General features: G+C 43.1%; 1 protein-coding gene across 1 annotated transcript in view; it reads left to right on the top strand.

Moving 5' to 3' along the window:
- The window catches only part of DECR1 (2,4-dienoyl-CoA reductase 1), a 49115-nt gene that overhangs the window by 11246 nt on the left and 20754 nt on the right, over window positions 1-17115 (top strand). The window contains exons 2-4 of the mRNA XM_077270805.1: window positions 7164-7369; window positions 9079-9136; window positions 10137-10223. Coding sequence (XP_077126920.1) covers window positions 7164-7369; window positions 9079-9136; window positions 10137-10223 — 351 coding nt within the window. The remainder of the gene's footprint in view (window positions 1-7163; window positions 7370-9078; window positions 9137-10136; window positions 10224-17115) is intronic.

The following is a 17115-nucleotide window of genomic DNA, read 5'->3' on the forward strand; positions in this document are numbered from 1 at the left end:
TATCAATGGTTCTTGTATTTTATTTTCCATGTAAATCCACTAGGTGGCAGCATTCCATCACTTGTGTATTATAGAAATCTAACCTTGTGTAGAATTTACTAGTGGAACCAAAATATCCAGTACACCTGTACTACAGAGCGGAAATTGTTTCTTCCTTATTATTCTTATTTAACATTATAGATACGACTGGTTGTAAGTTTTTCTCAATACACGTTTTTGCTGTAGAATCTGCAATGGGCCACAGTTTCTGGATGAAAAACGCTTCAATAAGTGGCCTGTTACATGGGTTTCAAAAACAGACATATATTTGATTAGTGTTTTGGGTCAGATTTTCATCAGTTTGGCCAGTGTCCATTCTTACCATTTTTAGTTTCATCAGTTTTTCTTATATGTCCCCAAAAAATGATGGAAGTTTTTCCTAGCAGTTTGTGGGGGGAAAAAAAGGATGAAACTAGAACGCCATAAATGTGCTTTCTATGTATTTTTATGGACCAGTTCACTTACATTGTCTGATATTAATATACTTTTTTTTTTTTTGGCACAAATTTATTCTGCAACAGGAAAGTCACCTAAAACAAACAGCTAGTATCACCCCAAAAGGTGAAATTCAACTCTTTAGACCTTCATATAGGACATGGCCCCAATAAAAATCATACTGTTACTGTAGATTATAAAAAACTTATGTAACCAGTAAATGAGGTGCACCACTCCACCTCCTCAATTAACATCCTCCACCCCCTTCCTTATGGTGAATGACAGCGTTCACAGTGTTAAAAAAGATGCATTTTTCCTGCTGTTGTGCAAATGGAGCAGACAACAGGTAGAAATAATAGGCAATTAGCAAGACAACCCCTATAGAGGAGTGGTTCTGCAATGGGTGACCACAGACCATTTCTCTGTTCCCATCCTTTTTGGCTGTTTTTGGTCACTTTTGCATTTTGTCATTGCTCTCCTTAGAGGTACTGTACAGTAGCATGAGGCGGTGTCTACAACACACACAAGTGGCTCAAGGAAGAGCAGCTCATCCAGGATGGCACATCAATGCGAGCTGTTGCAAGAAGGATGGCTGTGTCTGTCAGCACAGTGTCCAGAGCATGGAGCAGATACCGGAAGATATGGAGAGGGCCATAGGAGGCTAACAACTAGGCAATAGGACCGCTACCTCTCCTTTGTGTGAGGAGAAACAGAAGGAACAGTGCCAGAGCCCTGCAAAATGACCTCCAGCAGGCCACTAACATTTGTGTCTGCTCAAACTGTCAAAAACAGACTCCATGAGGGTGGTATGAAGGCTCGACATCCACAAGTGGCTGTTTACAACCCAACACTGTGCAGGGCGATTGGCATTTGCCAGAGAACACAAGACTAACAGATTCGGCATTTGTGCCTGTTCTCTTCACGGGTGAGAGTAGGTTCACGCTGAGCACATGTGAAAGTCTGGATACGCTGTGGAGAATGTTCTGCTGCCTGCAACATCCTTTGGCATGACCGGTTTGGTAGTGGCTTAGTAATGGTGTGGGGAGGCATTTCTTTGTGAAGCCCCACAGCCCTCCATGTGCTCGCCAGAGGTAGCCTGACTGCCATTAGGTAACGGGATGAGCTCAGACCCATGGTGAGACCAGATGCAGTGAACTCTGGGTTCCTTCTGATGCATGACAATGCTAGGCCTCATGTGGTTGGTGTGTCAGGAGTTCCTGGATGATGAAGGCAGTGAGCCCGTTTCCCATACCTGAATCCAATTTGGGACATCGTGTCTCATTCCATCCACCAATGCCACCACAGATTGTCCAGGAGTTGGGGGATGCTTTAACTTGGGTCTGGCAGGAGATCCCTCAGGAGAACATCTGCCGCCTCATCAGGAGCATGCCCAGGCATTGTAGGGAGGTCATACAGGCACGTGGAGGCCACAAACACTACTGAGCATCATGTCATTGTCTTGAGTCATTTCATCTGAAGTTACTGTAGATTAGTCTGTAATTTGATTTTGATCATCATTCCAAATCCAGACCTCCATGGGATATTAATTCTGGTTTACATTCATAATTTTTATGTTTATTGTTCATTCAGTGATATCTAGGATGTGATATTTTAGTGTTCCCTTTTACTTTTTGTAGCAGTGATTAGTGATAAAATATATATTTGTATTCTCCACATCTGGGACAATCGGTGTGATTAACATATTCGGACCAATTTTCTCAGGTGAGAGAAAACGGTCCTGTGACCTTAGCCTTAGTGTGTGCATGATCGCCTCTCCATTGCCTGTCACCATCAGCCGTGTGATCCCATGTGCAGAGAGCAGCGGCTACACACAGAAGAGGGATGAGAATGCACTGGGACACACTGACACCGCTCTCGGCTCCTGCAGTATCAGTATGTGCAGGGCTGGGGGGGGTTAGACCAGCTAGCGCTCCAAAGTGAATGCTGTCAGTCACATTAAGGGGCATGGCTGATGGTAACTGAGTGGGTGCACTAAGCACTTGGCCACATCAAGCCCTCAGGCCCCCAAGTGACATCCACTGAAAATCTGTGGTTAGTTTTCCAGGATGTTTGGAACAATCTCCCTGCCGAGTTCCTTCAAAAACTGTGTGCAAGTAAAATAACCTAGGAGAACTGATTGTAATTTTGACAAAAGGCGCTCACATCAAATATTGATCTGATATACAGGGTGGGCCATTTATATGGATACACCTAAATAAAATGGGAATGGTTGGTGATATCAACTTCCTGTTTGTGGCACATTAGTATATGGAAGGTGGGGGGGACTTTCAAGATGGGTGGTGGCCATTTTGAAGTCAGCTATTTTGGATCCAACTTTTTTTTTCAGTGGGAAGAGGGTCATGTGACACATCAAACTTATTGACAATTTCACAAGAAAAACAATGGTGTGCTTGATTTTAACGTAACTTTATTCTTTCCTGAGTTATTTACAAGTTTATGACCACTTATAAAATGTGTTCAAAGTGCTGCCCATTGTGTTGGATTGTCAATGCAACCCTCTTCTCCCACTCTTTACACACTGATAGCAACACCGCAGAAGAAATGCTAGCACAGGCTTCCAGTATCCGTTGTTTCAGATGCTGCACATCTCGTATCTTCACAGCATAGACAATTGCCTTCAGATGACCTCAAAGATAAAAGTCTAAGGGGGTCAGATCGGGAGACCTTGGTGGCCATTCAACTGGCCCACGATGACTGATTTACTTTCCAGCAAACTTCATGTAGGAATGTTCGCCCCCATAATGTGGTGGTGCACCATGTTGCTGGAAAAACTCAGGGAACGTGCCATCTTCAGTGCATAAAGAGGGCAACACATCATCATGTAGCAATTTCAGATATCCAGTGGCATTGAGGTTTCCATTGATGAAGAATGACCCCCACTATCTTTGCACCCCTGAAGGCAATTGTCTATGCTGTGAAGATACGAGATGTGCAGCATGTGAAACAACGGATACTGGAAGCCTGTGCTAGCATTTCTTCTGCGGTGTCGCTATCAGTGTGTAAAGAGTGGGAGAAGAGGGTTGCATTGACAATCCAACACAATGGGCAGCACTTTGAACCCATTTTATAAGTGGTCATAAATTTGTAAATAACTCATGAAAGAATAAAGTTACGTTAAAACCAAGCACTCCATTGTTTTTCTTCTGAAAGTCTCAATACATTTGATGTCACATGACCCTCTTCCCATTGAAAAAAATAAAGTTGGATCCAAAATGGTCGCCATGGTCACCACCCATCTTGAAAAGTTTCCCCCTCCCATTTACTAATGTGCCACAAACAGGAAGTTGATATCATCAACCATTCCCATTATATTTAGGGGCATCTATATAAATGGCCCACACTGTAGATTCCTCCTTTTGTTCAATCACTTGATAGTGTTTTTTTTTTTTTATCGTTTTTTTTTTTTAATCACTTTAAATACAATTAACACTTATTTATTATTCTACATGTGCCTAAAATTGTTGCATAGGTGTGTATTTGCATATATTTATATAGATTAGTATTGCAGATGCAAAGATGTTGTTCTATAAAAGCGTACTTCCAGCGTTGCTTCCATGTAACCGGTGATTTCGCATTGCTGGTAAATGAGTTTCTTGCACACAATGGTGGGTTATCTGCAGGGATGAGCGGGGGCCGTGCTGTGGGCCCTGATTCGTCTGTGTCCGATGCCTCAGCGTTATTTCACCGTGCACTTATCACAAGGACATCACATTACTAACAAACATGTCCTTAAGGTACAAGTCAGATTTTAATTAAAGGCTTCATTGCCTCCGTTCAGAAATTCACCTTGCTGTGCCGCCTTGTGTCCACCGTTGACATCCTGTGCCGGTGCGAGGTGGATGGGATTTGGCTCCTTTTCTGTGCCGTGCTCCATATCATGCTGGTCCTCCTCAGCCTATAGACATTGACTGTTCAGTAGTGATGTTATTTAGAGAGAAATATCGCACATGATCCCATGAGATAAGTGCCGGTGAGACTTCATCAGACGCCTGTTCTTCACATACAAGCTGTACACGTGTTTTTCATAGACCACATACCCATTGTAATCTGTGCAACTGTTCACATGTCCATGTGCCCTCAAAAAAAAAAAAAAATTTGAGACATTACCTTTTTTTTTTTTTTCCCTTCAATCCAAGTCACGGAGGATAACATATTCCCATAAGTCTATGGGTGTGCGAAGAATCACAAAGGCACACAAGCCATCTATGGGATCTTTATCCCTCCCTCCCGTTATAGGAAAATCATCGCACTTCTTAAAGAATGGCACCTAGTTTTTGTCTTTAATGGCACTGAATTTCAGTGAATTAATGTTTTTCTTCTTCTTTTATTAATTAGATTTTTTTTAATTAACCCAGATATCACTTGAAATGGCTCTACTACATAACACTGGTGACCTTTACCTCTGAATGTCTTCGATGTTTTTTTTTTTTTTTTTTTTTAACATGTCTTCAACTTGTAAGATGACATCTGTGCTTCCATTTCTGAGCAATTTTCGCTCCGGCCTTGACGTCGTGTCCTTATTTTGGAGAAAGAACATGTAATGGCTTTTAACTCTCAAGCTCTGAGGATACCGCTCTTGTAAAGGATACAGCAGATCTTTGACCGGTCACTTATGTCAGCCGGAGACGATGCCATATGAGCTATTACGCCTTAATCTGTCTCTAGTATATATGTGCCATGATGGCCTAATATTATCTGCTCTTGGCTTTCCATTCTCTGTATGTGCCATTTGGTATAGTGTCTTTTCTGAGCAGATGAACTTTCAAAAGACGTTTGAGAGGTCAGACGATTTCTGTAAAATGAAGGGTTTGGAGATTGGACACTCTGGGTAAGGCTACATTCACACATCCATGTTCTGTCCATTTTTCTGGGGACCTGTATATAATGAATGTAAATCTGCTTTGTACATCAGTTTTTCAACCATTATTAAAAGTCAAAAAAAAGTTCAGACCACTCTGCTTCAGTGGGAAAAAAACCCCAGAAGCACCTAGGATGGATGGCACCTGAGAAAGTCGGTCCGTTTCTTCCGGATGGTAAAATTCACATGGATGCGTTAATGCAACCTTAGCTGAAGACTGATGATTAGAAGCCTACAGAAGCCAGTCATCAAACAGCCCCATCTACACAAGGACAGAAAAGTCTGGCGGACCACTTGTGTCGCATTGTTTCAGCTGTCGTTGGGGGTCTCGCTGATCTAAACTTTTTACGTTTCCCTCTTTTAAAAATGCATTCTTTCTATGGTCAGCGTTGGGTATGCTCCTTCCTCAGGCCGGATGAGCATGCGTAGTAGCCAACAACAAAGCCCCATTCCCTGTGTAGTAAGCCGCATACGTTGGCCCCCACACGTGTGGACATTTGAAATATCCGAATTTACAGCAGAAAATACCTACCGTAGATTAGAGTAGAGACCATTTGGGATGGTCACGCTATAACAGAGAAGAATTGCAGCGGTAAAATATTGGATCGACCAAGAAAAACCATGTATAGACACAAGGCTTCATTCAGACGTCAGTGATTTTACTCATGCACAAAAAATACTGATTTTTCATCAGTGTTTTAGTCTTTATCTTCAGTGCAGAGCTTCTATCATAATGGTAGAAACGGACAGAACATGGATTGCATGCTGATGGTATCTCTGTGCTGTCTATAACTTTCATAGACCCATAGATCAGGAGGGTGAGTTTGTTCTGTGACTCCGATGTAAAACTGAGAACACAAACAGCTCATAGACCATGTGCCCATTATAGGCTATCTGTGAAAAATATGGATAGAACCCATATGTGAAAAATGGACGTCTAAATGAAGTAGACTGCGTGGAGTCCTAAGGTGGCATTGAAAATTATGTAACTAGAATACCTCCTTTACCAGGACTATGGAGTCGGTAATCCAAAGTCCCCAATCCTATATTTTCGAGGCTCCAAATCCACGACTTCAATGATTTTCCAACACCACTAGAACACCCTGATTATCAGTGTTTTGGGGTGTCTTAATTGTTTTTTTTTTTATTTTTAAATGGGATTTACATTGAACACATTCAAAATCATGAAGCCGATTTCTCCAAAAGTCTCCGTATGTGGTTATATCCCAATAGGCTGCATTTTAATATTTTGTTCTCATTTCTGCCAGAACAAGAAGAATTATTTCTGATCTGAACTGATAAACATGTTTTCACACCTGATGTCCAACATTTGAAAGTTTTTTTTGTTTTTTTTTTTTCTTGGAGATGCAGACTCTGGCTCTAGTGGGCATTCTCCTTGATTGTTCATGTAAAACTTGGACATAAATACACTTTTTTTTTTGATGTAACGTCTATTTTGCCTTTTCAGATAAACCAAAAAGTAACTTTAGAATTAAAGTCTGAAATTATTAGCATTCAGGTGGAATAGCAGACTAAAAGTGGTATGATGAAGTCTATTGTGATATAAAATATACCGCTCTCTTGTAGAGCAGTGCAATTCATGCTGCAAAATGGCAAAAAAAACAATGATTTATAAAAAATAAAAAAAATCTCTTGGAATGACAATGAGCTGGCACACGCTCGAGCCTGGTGTTAGTCTAGGACACAGTAATCACTTTATGGTGGAACGTTTTTAAGTCTCCTCTTCCATGTCCACCAGGGAATCCTATGGACCTCCCGCACTAATCACGTGATGATTTTATATTGTCAGGTATTCAGCCATGGATCACCAGTCTTATCAAGCGAGAGCAAAGAAGGCCCTCAAGTCAAATTCTATCCCCCTCTGCAGAATGTGATGTTACCGCCTGATACATTCAAAGGGAAAGTGGCCTTGATTACAGGAGGTGGAACAGGCCTGGGGAAAGGGATGACGACTGCCCTGTCCAGACTGGGCGCAGAGTGCGTGATATCCAGCAGGTGAGCTTTTCCATAAATGTAATCGGTGCTACCACAGTTTTCACCCTTTTATATCATGTCACTACAGCACTATCTGCTCTGGAACCATACCCTCGGGGCTCGTGGTAACGACCGAAGTTTCGGTCTGAGTACGATCTGTCAAAACATCGGAACGCACTCGGATCAATGTTATTCAATTAAGCCATGCACTCGGATGACATCCACGCTTGGTTCAATATTCATAGACTGACTGAATGGAAAAACTTTTTTTTTTTTTTTTTTGTTTTATTCTCCACATCCGAGGAAAAACAGATCCCACTCAGATCAGAGTCTGATTAGCATAATCAGAACATTTTTATTGCATGGAGAACATGCGGTTGGGGGACCTGAGCCTTTACATGCGGTTGCGGGACCTGAGCCTTTACATGCGGTTGCGGGACCTGAGCCTGTACATGCGGTTGTGGGACCTGAGCCTGTACATGCGGTTGTGGGACCTTAGCCTTTACATGCGGTTGTGGGACCTGAGCCTTTACATGCGGTTGTGGGACCTTAGCCTTTACATGCGGTTGTGGGACCTTAGCCTTTACATGCGGTTGTGGGACCTGAGCCTTTACATGCGGTTGTGGGACCTGAGCCTTTACGTGCGGTTGTGGGAACCTGAGCCTTTACGTGCGGTTGTGGGAACCTGAGCCTTTACGTGCGGTTGTGGGACCTTAGCCTTTACGTGCGGTTGTGGGACCTTAGCCTTTACGTGCGGTTGTGGGACCTTAGCCTTGACATGCGGTTGTGGGACCTTAGCCTTGACATGCGGTTGTGGGACCTTAGCCTTGACATGCGGTTGTGGGACCTTAGCCTTGACATGCGGTTGTGGGACCTTAGCCTTGACATGCGGTTGTGGGACCTGAGCCTTTATAGTTAGACATGGTCTAAAAGGTTTTAAATGTATTTTTACCAAACTGCAGGGATGTTTCAGAGAAAATATAGTTAGAAGATCTGGCTGGCATTGAAACTATTCTGGGGCCGCCCCTGGCCAGCTCCTCCTCACACCGCTCCAGTTAATTGACAGGTCTCCCCCTTATATCTACATCAGGAGAGACCTGTCAATCACATACTGTGTAATTTTAATTTTTTTAATTCTGATGGAGCTTTAGACAGCATGAATCAGCAGACAGGTTCCCTTTAAATAGTTATTAGGTTGCTTATTGTGTGAGCACTTGAAGTTTTTCCCTAAGTGGTGGTATGAATAATAATAGTATAGGGAATAAGAACACTTACTGTATATGAAGAGATAGAAGTAGTGATGAGCGAGTATACTCGTTGCTCGGGTTTTCCAGAGCACACTCCGGTGGTCTCCGAGTATTTGACTGCTCGGAGACTTAGTTTTCATCACCGCAGCTGCATGATTTACAGCTACTAGCCATCTGTGAGGATTCCCTAGCAACCAGGCAACCCCAACATGTACTCAGGCTGGCTAGTAGCTGTAAAACATTCAGCTGCGTCAACAAAAACTAAATCTCCGAACACTAACAAATACTCGAGACCACCCGAGCGTGCTCAGGAAAACCAGAGCAACGAGTATACTCGCTCATCACTAGATGGAAGGACTTGTACTAAACCCTCCGTATATTCTTTTATTTTACACCGGAGCCATCAATTTACTGCTTCGGCCAAAATCACTTTCTTTGATTTAAATTGATCATTTTGCCACTTTATTTTCATTTTATTTTTAGGAAATTGGATGTTTTGAAAGCAACTGCGGCTGAGATCACATTGGAAACGGGAAACAAGGTAATTTTTTTTTTTTTGCCTTTCAATTATTTTCTAAAAATAAAAAGCTTCAGTGACACCCTTTCCCACCGCTCCTGTCGTCACTGCTGTTTGTGTGCGCAGGGTCCAAGATGTGGGGACTTTAGGAGTGTCAGAATGGAAGTGGGAGAGGAGCACTGATGTGTGACTGTCATACTGTCAACATATTTCCAAAAATGTTATCAGCTGGATAACAAATCCTTTGTACTTGCGTGTTTACATGTCTGTCCAGCTACATCTGAACATGTTATTATATCAACCAGGTTCACAGTGGGTAAAACTTGGGTTAAAGGGAATCTGTCACCCCCATTCTGTAATACTGTAGATAAGCCCCTGATGTATCCTGAAAGATGAGAAAAAGAGGTTAGATTATACTCACCTGGGCGGTCCGATCCGATGGGCGTCGCGGTCCGTATCGGGGCCTCCCATCTTCTTACGATGACGTCCTCTTCTTGTCTTCACGCTGCGGTCCGGTACGATGGGTGTCGCGGTCCAAGGCCTCCCATCTTCTTACGATGACGTCCTCTTCTTGTCTTCACGCTGCGGCTCCGGCGCAGGCCTACTTTGTCTGTCCTGTTGAGGGCAGAGCAAAGTACTGCAGTACGCAGGCTCTTGGCCTCTCTGACCTTTCCCGGCGCCTGCGCACTGCAGAACTTTGCACTGCCCTCAACAGGACAGACAAAGTACGCCTGCACCGGAGCCGCAGCGTGAAGACAAGAAGAGGACGTCACCGTAAGAAGATGGGAGGCCTTGGACCGCGACACCCATCGGATCGGACTTCAGTGGGACCGCCCCTGGGTGAGTATAATCTAACCTCTTTTTCTCATCTTTCAGGATACATCGGGGGCTTATCTACAGCATTCCAGAATGCTGTAGATAAGCCCCTGATGCCGGTGGGCTTTGCTCACCTTCGATTTTGGGGGTGACAGGTTCCCTTTAACGATGCAAGGAAAGACAGTTACAATTTTCCCGTCTTCTATAGGTCCATGCCATTCAGTGCGATGTCAGAGATCCCGATTCTGTGAAGAAAGCTGTAGCTGAAGTAATTAAAGTAGCGGGACATCCAAGTGTGAGTATAACTTCTAAGGCTTGGCTCACACCAGTGAGAGTGTGGCCAATCCATTTTCTCCATTCTGTCAGTCCTTGAAAATTGGAGTGCACTCAGATGTCATCTGAGTGCAGTCTGTTTTACATGGACTCGTTGAGTTGCATGGCTGAGTGAGTCGAATATCGGATCCTACTCCAGCATGCTGCATGGCCCTATAGACTAACATTTGGTTTGAGTCCGATCCGATGTTTTGTTGAATGGCATTCATGTGAACGGCCCTCAGAGTGGACATTTAGAGCCGTTTTTTTTTTTGTTTTTTTTTTTCCCTTACCCCACTGTACACAGATGACCTGATGCACAATGATAATGGTTCCAGGTCTTATAAATGGTCTTCTCCATCAGATGTAATCTAATGCCCGCTGGTCCATGGAGTGGTTCCAGAAGTCTCTATTCTTTTACTCCCCTATAATATACATAACCTGGAGTCTTGTTTCCGCGCAGGCAGGATGGGAGCCACCAAACTCCGTTTTCTAGAGGTGTTTTGGCAGCTGTGACCTCCGGTTGCTCTGACCATTGCGTGCAGGCAGAGTTGGCATTTCGCTGTTGGATTAGTCACTGTCGAGCAGATGTAACTCTACAGATACCCTCGTTACTGGGGCTTTCTGGAGTAAGTAGTTCTACACCCTTGAATGACCTGACCATGAAGCCTCCTCTCCCTCTGCTGTCACGTTGGCCGGTGCGGTACCTACATGTCGTCCCTCGGAGCTCACTTCAGTCACTTTCTCACCCGTGGAGCTGAATTGATGGCAGATCTTTGTCCTCATTCGCAGCCTCTCTGGTTAATATATCCCGGTATGACAGCGCCCTCCGCATTCACTTTGCTCTGTTAGTGACTCGCCTGGATGACTGATGAAAGCGAGTTGAAAACTCTATAATTAGGAAAAAAAAAGAAAGTCTAAGATTGTTTGAAGTACCATGAGCACTATTAAGGAGGAAGCCTGGCTGAAGGGCTCCAATTTATGGCTGATCACTTCTCCCTCCTGCATAGCATGTCGCCCTATCACCGCTCTTCAGATCTAGCACAGTGTCATTTGCATTAAATATGATGTTTATAGATAATTATTTCTCTAAAATAAGTGCTTCTCACAAAATTAGAATATCATCAAAAAGTAAATTTATTTCAGTTCTTCAATGCAAAAAGTGAAATTCATATATTATAGAGTCATTACAAACAGAGTGATCTATTTCAAGTGTTTATTTCTGTTAATGTTGATGGTTATGGCTTACAGCCAATGAAAACTCAAAGGTCATTATCTCAGTAAATTAGAATACTTTATAACACCAGCTTGAAAAGATGATTTTAAAATCTGAAAAGTTGGCCTACTGAAATGTATGTTCAGTAAATGCACTCAATACTTGGTCGGGGCTCCTTTTGCATCAATTACTGCATCAGTGCAGCGTGGCATGGAGGCGATCAGCCTGTGGCACTGCTGAGGGGTTATGGAAGACCAGGTTGCTTTGATAGCAGCCTTCAGCTCGTCTGCATTGTTGGCTCTGGTGTCTCTCATCTTCCTCTTGACAATACCTCATAGATTCTCTATTGGGTTAAGGTCATGCGAGTTTGCTGCCAATCAAGCACAGTGATACTGTTATTTTTAAACCAGGAATTGATACCTGTCCACACTGCCAAACGTACCAAGTCCTGCTGGAGAATTAAATTTCCATCTCCAAAAAGCTTGTCAGCAGAGGGAAGCATGAAGTGCCCTAACATTGCCTGGTAGACGGCTGCGCTGACTTGGGTCTTGATAAAACACAGTGGACCTACACCAGCAGATGACATGGCTCCCCAGCTATCACTGATTGTGGAAACTTCACACTAGACCTCAAGCAGCTTGGATTGTGACCTCTCCACTTTTCCTCCAGACTCTGGGACCTTGATATCCAGAGGCGCTGAGCTTTGTCGACTATTTGGTGTTCACAATTGGGTACTGCACATCTGCCCCTATTCATATCAATAGGGGGAGGATGTGCAGTATCGGACAGCGGCAGCTATGCATTTGACAGAGCTGTGCTCTGCAGCCACACAACTGAGCACTTCCGTCAGTCAGCAGCGGAAAGAACTGATTGGCTGGGTGTCGGGTTTCGCACCCCCACCGATCAGATATTGATGATCTATCCTTAGGATAGGCCATCAATGTAAAATTCCCAGACAACCGCTTTTTTTAAGTTTGACACATTTTCTGACTCTGCAAAGCATACATCCTTCCCTAGACATCTTGGAAAATGTACTAAGCAGCTCACATATGTTGTTTTTTAGTGCAAATTAATAATACATTTGTGTAAACTTCCACCAAACTTTTGTTGCAACTACTAAATCCGGATTTATTATTACATTTATTATTAATATTTTTTTTTTTTTTGTGGGTTGGGTGTCTAGTTTTTGGTGTTTGTGATGTTTTTTTTTTATTTGGAAAGGCACACACCTGTCTATATAAGACCTCACAGTGCATGTTAGATCAAAAGAGAATCATGAGGTCAAAGGAACTGGCCAAGGAGCTCAGAGACAGAATTGTGTCAAGGCACAGATCTGGCCAAGGTCACAACAGATTTTCTGCAGTACTCAAGGTTCCTAAGAGCACAGTGACCTCCATAATCCTTAAATGGAAGAAGTTTGGGACCACCAGAAGGCTTCCTAGACCTGGCCGTCCAGCCAAACTGAGCAATCATGGGAGAAGAGCCTTGGTGAGAGAGTAGAAGAAGAACCCCAAGATCACTGTGGCTGAGCTCCAGAGATGCAGTAGGGAGATGGGAGAAAGTTCCACAAAGTCAACTATCACTGCAGCCCTCCACCAGTCAATCCGTTGTGGTAGACAGGTAGAGTGTCCCGACAGAAGCCTCTCCTCAGTGCAAGACATATGAAAGCTGCATAGAGTTTGCTAAAAAACACATGAAGGACTCCCAGCCCAGACTATGAGAAATAAGATTCTCTGGTCTGATGAGACGAACATAGACCTTTTTGGAGATAAATCTAAGCGGTATGTGTAAAGAAAATTAGGCACTGCTCATCACCTGCGAAACACAATCCCAACAGTGAAACATGGTGGTGGCAGTATCATGCTATGGGGGTGTTTCTCAGCTGCAGGGACAGGACGGCTGGTTGCCATTGAAGGAAACATGAATGCGGCCAAGTACAGAGATATCCTGGATGAAAACCTCTTCCAGAGTGCTCTGGACCTCAGACTTGGCCGAAGGTTCACATTCCAACAAGACAATGACCTTAAGCACACAGCTAAAATAACAAAGGAGTGGCTTCAGAACATCTCTATGACCATTCTTGACTGGCCCAGCCAGAGCCCTGACCTAAACCCAATTGAGCATCTCTGGAGAGACCTGAAAATGGCTGTCAACCAACGTTTACCATCCAACCAGACGGAACTGGAGAGGATCTGCAAGGAAGATTGGCAGAAGATCCCCAAATCCAGGTGTGAAAAACTTGTTGCATCATTCCCAAGAAGACTCATGGCTGTACTAGCTCAAAAAGTGCTTCTACTCAATACTGAGGAAAGGGTCTGAAGACTTATGACCATGTGATATTTCAATTTTTCTTTTTTAATAAATTTGCAAACATTTCTACATTTCTGTCTTTTTTCAACCAAGATGGAGTGCAGAGTGTACATTAATGATAAAAAAATTAACTTTTTTGAATTTACCAAATGCCTGCAATGAAACAAAGAATGAAAAATTTAAAGGGGTCTGAATACTCACCGTACCCACTGTATATGGTAAATAAAGACCCAGCAAGAATAAAGTCCTTTAATTGAAAGAAAGACACAGACTCCTTTAATAATCTTATTTAAACCATACTTACAACCTTGCGTAATTCCACCGAAGCCCTTGATCTCCTGTAATAAACCAAAAATAATAAAACCACAATATACCATACCTGTCTGTTGTTCTGTTCCATGCCATAATCCATGCCTAGGGGGGAAAAACTAATGCGATTGCAGCCTCAGTGACTGGAGGTGACATTCTCGAGGTTACCTACGGTCCCTGAGGCTCCTTTCCCAGCCGGGCTGAACTGCGGTGACCTCTGTGACATCCCCGTTAGCACCGTGAGAAAAACTTATCCAAGCTAGTGTGAATAGGTGCATACTAGGAGTAGCCACCTCCATATACAATATACAAAAAAAAGTTGCACTCTATCGTGCTAAAGCATGTCATTGTGAAATATATGAAATATGACTAGGAAAAAATGAGATACTGTACATAATGTTACCAATTCAAGCCTGCCCATCAACCAACGTCAAGGTGGTCTCAAAACTGATGGGTCCCTACATATCTAATATGAATACCTCTCTTAAGCTAAAGTCTGAATTCCTGGGTGAATGTGGACACCTCTCTCAGCAATGCCTGCATTTATGGGTAGGTAGGATCCTGCTGCAATTAAAATCACCACATGTTGAAAGGCGGAGTGATCAGTCAGAGAGTTCACCTCTTTTTGTATATTGTATGTGGAGGTGGCTGCTCCTAGTATGCACCTATTTACACCATCTTGGATGTGCCAGTCAGTTTTTTGTTATTTGTATGTTGGCTCTCTGACTGATCACTCCGCCCTTCAATATGTGGTGGTTTTAATTGCATCAGGACCCTACCTACCCATAAATACAGGCTTTACTGAGGGAGGTATGCACATTCACCCAGGAATTCAGATTTCAGCCTGAGAGAGGAATTGATATTAGATATGTAGGGACCCATCAGTTTTGAGACCACCTTGACGTTGGTTGATAGGCAGGCATGAATTGGCGAAATTATGTGCAAAGCATCTAATTTTTTCCTAGTATTCAGAAGCAGTATTGTTGCTATTTAATATTTCACATTGACATGCTTTAGCACTACAGAGTGCAACTTTTTTTGTAAATTGAAACTATGCAGAATAGTTGAGAGAACTTTTCCTGTCTCATTCTGCTCATTAACTATTGTTGTGGCTCCAATCACCGAAACAGGGAAAAATAACTCTCTATATTTTCTTTGCAAATGTGAGATTTACATGATGATTGTGCAGCACCTGCCCTGTGACGTTGTGTAAAGGCCGTATTCTAGGAATGGAGAATAGCGTTGATGCTCTAGAATCCCTTCAAGGTAGGAATATCATAGTACAGTACTTCTGTCTTTTGTTCACCGGGACAATTTTCACTAATCTGCAAATTGTACACTTCTGGGCCATCCAGTACATGATAAATCCCCATGAAATGATATTGTGGTGAAAGGAAGTGGACATCTAGTAGTCACTACAACAAAGGATCCAAAAGGGCTTCTACCCAGCTTTCCTAAAATCCGGAATGATCGTTTAACAAAGCGCTGCAGGTGTGGTGTTCAGTTGAATGCAGAAAAACCTAAAGGGAAAGGAAAGTGTTTTTAGGATGTGAGACGAGGTTAAGAAAAAATACCTGGAGGCGTTTAACAGAATTAGTTCAGAAAAATATAAAAGTTCCGAACATTAAAAATAAGTAAACGGGACAAGTGCATATCACCTAATGGACAGTATTTTGAAGGGGAATAATGTTTTCGAGATGTTAGCTTGAATTGAGAAAAATTTTTAAATGACTGAATAATTTCTTTTTTTTGTGGGGGGGGGGGGGGTTACTGCCTTGAATTTTAATTGAAGTCACAGTAAGATCTAATTGGTAAGATTGCCCTTCTCAGACATTAAGCCATTAGTCATAGTACGGTGTAATTCATGGACTGCTGACCTAGGATGGTTTGGTGATCTAAGCCCTGCTCATTAAAGCCATATTCCCAATGCTAAAATGTGCCTAGTAGTCCATCTAGTAGCAGACAGCTCGGTGGCTCAGTGGTTAGCACTGTTTCTTTGCAGCATTGGGATCCTGTGATCAAATCTAATGACATCTGCAAGGAATTTGTATGTTCTTCCCGTGTTTGCGTGGATTTCCTCCGGGTTCTCCGGATTCCTCCCACACTCCAAAGACCTACTGATGGGGAATCTAGATTGTGAGCCCCAATGGGGACAGTGATGTGTGTGGAATTAATGGCACTTTACATAAGTAGCATCCATTCTGTGATGTGTGATTTATAAAATACAGTGACAGGTATAGCAGTGCTTCTAATTGTTGTGACAAGGTGCAGCTTTGTAGAAATGTCATTAAGTTCCGTAAATGGGTCACAACACACAGTGGACTATATCGGGCAGACAACCTAGTGGAGATTCCCCCAGGCTTTTCCGCAGGTTATTAGAATTAAGAAGCCCGTCCACCCACTGGGATCTTTAAACTCATTGTAGGCACATTTCATTATAGCATACGAGATTGTGACTACTCCAAACACTACTTAATATTGATCGTAAAGAGAATCAATCCCTTTTATCCAGAAGAGTCAGGCCTCTCGCTGTATGACACAACCGTCTGTGTCTCCATTTTCACTTTAAACACTTATTTGTAAGGAAAAGAGACGGTTTTCCTTCCAACATAAAATCGGGTCATCTGAGATTCTCCCATCTCTAATATTTTCAACAAGAGGAAGTTTGCTATGTGTTTGATGGAGGTGTCTTTTACTCTGTCGCCTCATTGGGGGACACAGGACCATGGGTGTTATGCTGCTGTCCACTAGGAGGCGACACTGCATAATCTGAAAAAGATTAACTGTGGCTCCTCCTCTGCAGTATACACCCCTGGACGGCGTCAGCCTTCTCCAGTTTTTGCTTAGTGTCTCATAGGAGGCACACCTAAAAAGTTTTTTTTCTTTACTCCGTTTTTTCCGACGGGATTACATATGAAGAAAAGAGGGTCTCCTGTGAGACTCCCGGCATGGCTCCTTCCTCGGCCCCCTATTATGGGGTGCCCGGTTGAAGTCGAGATGGCTATTCCCCATGTCGCTCCTTCCCCAGTCCCAGTGCTGG

Source organism: Ranitomeya variabilis, chromosome 6 (assembly GCF_051348905.1).
Source record: "Ranitomeya variabilis isolate aRanVar5 chromosome 6, aRanVar5.hap1, whole genome shotgun sequence".
NCBI lineage: Eukaryota > Metazoa > Chordata > Amphibia > Anura > Dendrobatidae > Ranitomeya > Ranitomeya variabilis.